The following is a 6,097-nucleotide window of genomic DNA, read 5'->3' as shown; positions in this document are numbered from 1 at the left end:
CTTGTGCTCATGGCAAACTTTTATAATAAGTTTTGTTGAATGCATCAGTTCCCTCTCAGAAAGGCAGTGTCCTGACACGTTCCCATTGGACTTTTGGGAAGACTTCATACCAAAGGATTTTTGTAAGGTCTGTTGTGCCACCAGGAGGGCTTCTACTGAACTGCACTTTTAAATATTCCAAATATACCAGGATAAATACACGTGATTTTACAGATTATAGATTACTGACTTGCAGAAAAAAAACACTCAGCCTGTTACTAAAAAAAAGAAAAAAAAATTTCCAGTATGCAATATTTTTATGTTTCATAAGTTCTCTAAATTGATTTAAGCACATGAATGGTAACTAACAGAAATTCTTCTGCCTTTTACTTTTTGAGGTACAACTTCATGCAATGTATCATTTACTATGAAACAACAAACATATATTCAGTTCTGGGTTCCCCAGAACAAGAAAGACAGGCAGAGGGTCCTGTAGAGGTCCACAGAGATGATGAGGGGTCTGGAGCATCCCTCTTATGAGGAAATACAGCAGGAGCTGAGCCAGTTTAGGCTAGAGAAGAGAAGACTAAGAGGGGATCTAATTAATAAATATAAATATCTTCAAGGCGAGTGCCAAGAGGATTGTGCCAGACTTTTTTCAGTGGTGCCCAGCGATGTGATGAGGAGCAATGGCCATAACTAAACCACAAAAAGTTTCACCTCAGCACGAGGAAGAAGTTATGTGTAGGGTGGCAGAGCACTGGAACAGCTGCCCAGGGAGATTGTGGAGCCTCCCTCCCTGGAGACATTCCAAACCCACCTGGACACGTTCCTGTGTCACCTCCTCTAGGTGCCTTCCAGCCCTGACAGTTCCACACTTCTGTGCCATACGAGTGATGATTTAGTCACTATCCAGAGTGAAGCCAGGGCAGTTCTGTGAAAAATGCGTATTTTATGATTGGCTTTTTGCAAATATTAAAATGAATATTATATGTGTTGTGTTAGAAAGTAATGCTGTATTAATTCTCTTAAGTACTGTGTTAAATATAGGTTTAGGTTTTTAGGTTATAAAAAATGTTAAAATAGAAACTATGCTATGTAGGATACTTTTTTTTGTAAAGAAAGGACTTGCAGCGAGATAGCAGCCCCAGGACACCTAAATCCTTCAGAGAAAAAGAATTTATTGCCCTCTTATCAGAAGAAATGAACTTCTTCCCGCCTCGAAGGCGCTGTTAGGATTCAGAGGAAGAAGCTGACACTGGCCAGACAGAATCCTGTGTTTGAATGGAATTTATGCATCATGGATGAGGTGTATGAATATGCAACAGGCTGTTGTTTTTAAGGGTTAATCGTTAATCCTCTATTAACGTGGGTCCTTTTTTGGGTTTATGCTGCCCAGAAAAAGGTACCCGGACGCCCATAACTCTTTGTCTCCATTGAGAGAGACATATTGTCATATTGTCCTAATTCAAATTATCCAAATTATTATTACTCTACTTGTATTACTATTTTTATAACCATTACTATTAGACTTTTAAAATTTTAAAAACAAGCGATTGGCGTTTTTCACAGATACGTTCCTGCGTCACCCGCTCTAGGTGCCTTCCAGCCCTGACAATTGCACGATTCTGTCTCGTCGAGGGATGATGATTCAGTCACCCTCCAGCGCGAAGCCGGGGCAGTTCTGGAGGGCACGCACGGCCCTCAGGGCCGGTGTCCCGCCCGGCAGTGTCGGAGCACCCGTGCGGCGCTGGCAGCGCTCGGTCCCGCCCCCGGCGCTCGGCACAGGCGCGGCGGCGGCGGGAGCGCGCTGAGGGCGGCCCGGCCCGGCCCGGCCCGGCGGCGGACATGCCTGTGAGTTGTTTACGGTCCGCTGGTGCCGCCCGGCCCGGCCACCGCCAGCGGGGACCTGGGGGGCGGGGGTGACGGAGCGGCCGCGGCCGTGCTCGCTCGGGCTCCCCGCTGTTCCCGGAGCCGCCCGCAGAGGCCCCGGCCCGGCCCTGGCGGGGCTCGGCTGCGGCCGCGCTGGGGCAGCCCCGGGCCCGGCCCGGCTCTCGCCTAACGCGCTGGGCGCTTCTCCTCTTGTCCCACCCAGCTGGCCAAAGACCTGGTGCATCCCTCCTTAGAGGATGAGAAGAGGAAGCACAAAAAGAAACGTCTCGTGCAGAGCCCAAACTCCTACTTTATGGATGTAAAATGTCCAGGTAAATATTTGAAATGTTCATGCGTCATGGAAGGAACAAAACTAATTTTATATACCGTTAATCTTCATATAACAGTTGATTATTATTTCCTATCTGAGTTTGTATTCTGCAGAGAATAAGGTCTGTATATTGCTTTGGGTTTTTTAACAATAAAAGTGTTTTCCATCTGTGGAAAAAGTTGATGTAAACAATCAGACACTTTTTTTTCTGGAGATTCTGGCATGAGTTCTTTAGTTGGGTTTTTTCCTTTATAAAACCCTTGCAAGTAGGGAAAAACCCAACCCCCCAGGTCTGCATGTATAAAAAGTGAGATTAAGTGGATGCCTTAAAGTATCCATAGCACAAGTTTCAAACAGAAGCCAATATTGTTTCCTTCTTTTGTAAGTTGGTTCTGGAAGAGCAACTGGAAAAACTTTTGACAAGGACATATGCAGGGATACTGCACATATACTTAAAACATACAGCACTGCCTTTTTTGTATGTGCTGTTAAGAATTAAGCTGCCATCTAACTCACATACAAGGGTTATAAGATGTTGCCCGTGTCCACTTTTCAGAGATCTTCAGTACTTTGTCTCAGAGACATCTGTATAATCAACTTCACTTTTATAAACTGAACTATGGGATTCTGTAGCACCATGACAGGAATGTGCTCTACCAGTGAACAGCTTTTTTATTCAGCACAGTTACATCCATATTGCCCAGTGTGGTAACTTCCTAGCAACTGCTGCAGCATAAGAAGATTCTAGCAGTAAGAAAACACTTACAATAGTGATCTTCCTGACTTAGAACCAGAGAATTGTTGAGGTACTCAGGTTTTCTGATCTTATTCTTTCTTAGTTGCTTAGTTTTCTACGAAGCTCTGCGACATATTCCATCTGAAAGTGAGGTAAATTAATTTAAACAACTTGAAAGTAAGCTCTGATTGCTTTTAAACAAATACAGGGTTGAAGGCTCAGCTTCTGGGGTTTTTTGGTTTTTTTACACTTTGTTCAAACCAGAGTACCTGAATGCATACACCGTGATACTGTTAGTGTCAAAATAGGTCCATCATGGGTTATCTTCATTATTTTTGGGTTAATTGTTTTTTGTGTTTGAGGGCTATATAGAGCAAAGCAGGAGGGCTTCAGGAATGATAGAATCCTATGCACAAGGCATTGAAAAGAGCAGGTGGCCTTATGTGTCCCTTGGTCAGTGGAATTGGAAGTTCCTACCTAGATACTCAAATGGGTTGGGCTCATTTCCCTGTCAACTCACAAACATTAAAAACTCATCAACATGGAAGTTCAGCTTCAATAGGGGGAAAAATTGCTGTGATTAAATTGTAGCTGTTAGCAGTTTTTCACAAAGATTTGTACAGTTGCTCTTTGTGATTTAAACAGAGATCTGTTATTCTGTCCAATAGTGCTTCTCCCTACCAAGCAGACCTTTTGTCACAGGACCCTGCTCACAACATGTGTTCTATCTTAGCTGTCTGATCCACATGTGCTGAAAATGCAATCTCTGCTCACCTTTACCTATTTATTTTGTATATCCACATCCAGATTAAATCCTTTACAGGATTTCTCCCTCCAAAAATACCTCTTGGCTAATTAAAATACTTTTCAGGGGAAGAAATTGAAAAGCAGTGAAAATCCCATTTCTAAACCATGTATGAGTGATCTCATCCTTTCTTAAGTCATAAAATTTATAAGTTGTAGACAAAAGCATTACACAGGGAATTAGTGAAATTTTTCTGTGCAAGTCTTTCCATTTAAATATTATGTTAGTTTTATAGAATGCAACCAAGCCTTACATGTACCAATTATTAAACAGAAAGCAAACACAGATTGGAACAGCAGTGTTTATATTCCCAGCTTTTAGGCTTTGTCAACAGCAGTGTTCTACTGTTACAAGGTAAATATTTCTCCAGCTACATGAGTTCCTCTGTTCAGCAGAGGAGGCTAACCTGGAACTGCTGAATTCTTTACAGGAGATGTGATAGGCAAATTAGGGCTTGTCAGCCAGCAGGGTCTGTTGATTTTCATATGGGAATCAAAGCAGTTTCTGTTACCTAACTTGCTTTTCCATGCATGTAAGTAAAGGCAAGTACTTCAGAACACAGCCATGGCTTGCTTAGTTTGGCTTGGTGTGTTGTGTAAGGAAATACAGATGCATTTTGCACAAGTATTTAGAATACCTGATTCAATTACCACAGTAAAAACTGATGCTAGAAATAGCCAGTGGAAAGTTTCATGATGTTGTTTTTCAGGATGCTACAAGATCACCACGGTGTTCAGCCATGCTCAGACAGTAGTTCTGTGTGTAGGGTGCTCAACTGTCCTGTGCCAGCCAACTGGGGGCAAAGCCAGGCTCACAGAAGGTAAGAGCATTGTTACACAACCTAAATATGCCACTTAGATAAATGCATTTCATAGCCTGCAAGTATTTTAGCTTGGATTTTGGAAACTGATACTGGAACACTGATTTTGCAAATTGCTTAGAGCTGGCTAGTAGAAACATTGATAATAGGCTCAGAATTGTGAATTTTTCTTCAGATTCCTTTCTTTAAATGGCTATACAGATCTTCCAGGCAGGTAAACACCTACATTGTCATCAAATGCACTTCATTTTAGGTGACTTGTCATTCCCTTCAGCTTGTGTAATGAATGCTGCTGTTTAACTCTGAGCTGGGTTTAAAGTGTTAAAAGCACCATCAAAGGAGTAGGGTACTTTTGCCAGGCTAAAGCAATCCTGTGCCACTGCTAGTGATTAATGGCTTGCCTGTTTGTTTTTAAACAGCTCTACTGCAAAGCAGTTCCCTGGCTGAAAGAACATTTGTTTCATATAAATTATAAGGGAGCAAATATCCACCAATAATGTATCTACAGATAACTGGTATAACACCAGTATCTTTGAGTGCAGCCCAATTCTGGGGTATGTGAAAAGCACTGGAAACACTTTAGGATTTAAAAAATGTAAAAATTATTCCAGATTTTATTAATTTCTTATTTAAAGGGCAAAAGGTAAGCATGTATACAAATTACACATAGCAATGCTTATATAATGTGCTGTTACACAGGGGTGGTAAACATGAGCACAGAATACCTGAAGTGAGGCTGTTGAGCAGTTGAAATGGTGACACCACACACAGCAGCTGTTTCAGTTGGGGTTTGTATCACTAAGGGATGGAACAGTAGACTGAAATTTCAAAATGCATCTGGAAGAAAAGAAATAGTACACCTTAAACTTATTTTAAGATGAGTTGCATGACAACCATGTTGCTCAGGTTGAACTAGAGAAGACTTACAGTGCTAAATCTTCACCTCTTATGGTACATGAAATTTAAATTTAATCCATGAATTTTTCTACTTTCATTGGATGGGCAATTTTTCAAGGCAGTCTAACAATTTAAGGACTATTCCTATCTCTACTCACATGATTTCTTTGCAGGCTGTTCATTTAGAAGAAAGCAACACTGAACAGTTCAGCATGTGATTTTTGGATCTGTGTTCCTGAAAGCCTTACCAGTTTAAAAATGCCTGTTACAACAACAATGTAATTATGATTGATTTTGTACAAATTACATGCTACTGCTGACTAATCTGCTGGAATCTCTTTTTCAATAAATGATCTGAAGTGCAAGTTCTTCCTGTAAGTTTGCAGACAACCAAGCTCTATTTTTGTAAGTTTGAACAGTGAAAACCTTGGACTTCCTGCATCCTTCCCTTTGCTAATCATAAACTACAGCAGTGTAATGCATATAGTTACAGAAACTGCTTTGAAAATGCATTTTGTGTATTTTATTACTGCAGCTACCATAACTGCAAGGGTTGCAAAAGCTAGATAAGATTTAAAATGGCTCATTTGCTTTCAGTGTTGCTGTAGTCCCTTCCCCCTCTTGGGTAATATGGTGATAAATAAAAATGAAAAGTTA

General features: G+C 41.2%; 1 protein-coding gene across 1 annotated transcript; it reads left to right on the top strand.

The window, feature by feature from the left end:
- Positions 1-1,629: 1,629 nt before the first annotated feature.
- On the top strand, positions 1,630-6,097 carry RPS27L (ribosomal protein S27 like; the record flags this gene model as incomplete). The annotated part of the gene is made up of 4 exons (XM_036389634.2): positions 1,630-1,833; positions 2,075-2,183; positions 4,433-4,543; positions 5,614-6,097. Coding segments are annotated over 4 exons (453 nt in total), but the record flags the coding sequence as incomplete, so codon positions are not given.

The sequence above is a fragment of the Molothrus ater genome, chromosome 13 (assembly GCF_012460135.2).
Source record: "Molothrus ater isolate BHLD 08-10-18 breed brown headed cowbird chromosome 13, BPBGC_Mater_1.1, whole genome shotgun sequence".
Lineage (NCBI taxonomy): Eukaryota > Metazoa > Chordata > Aves > Passeriformes > Icteridae > Molothrus > Molothrus ater.
Note: the sequence above shows the minus strand (reverse complement) of the source record. Positions and strands in the feature narration are given on the sequence as shown.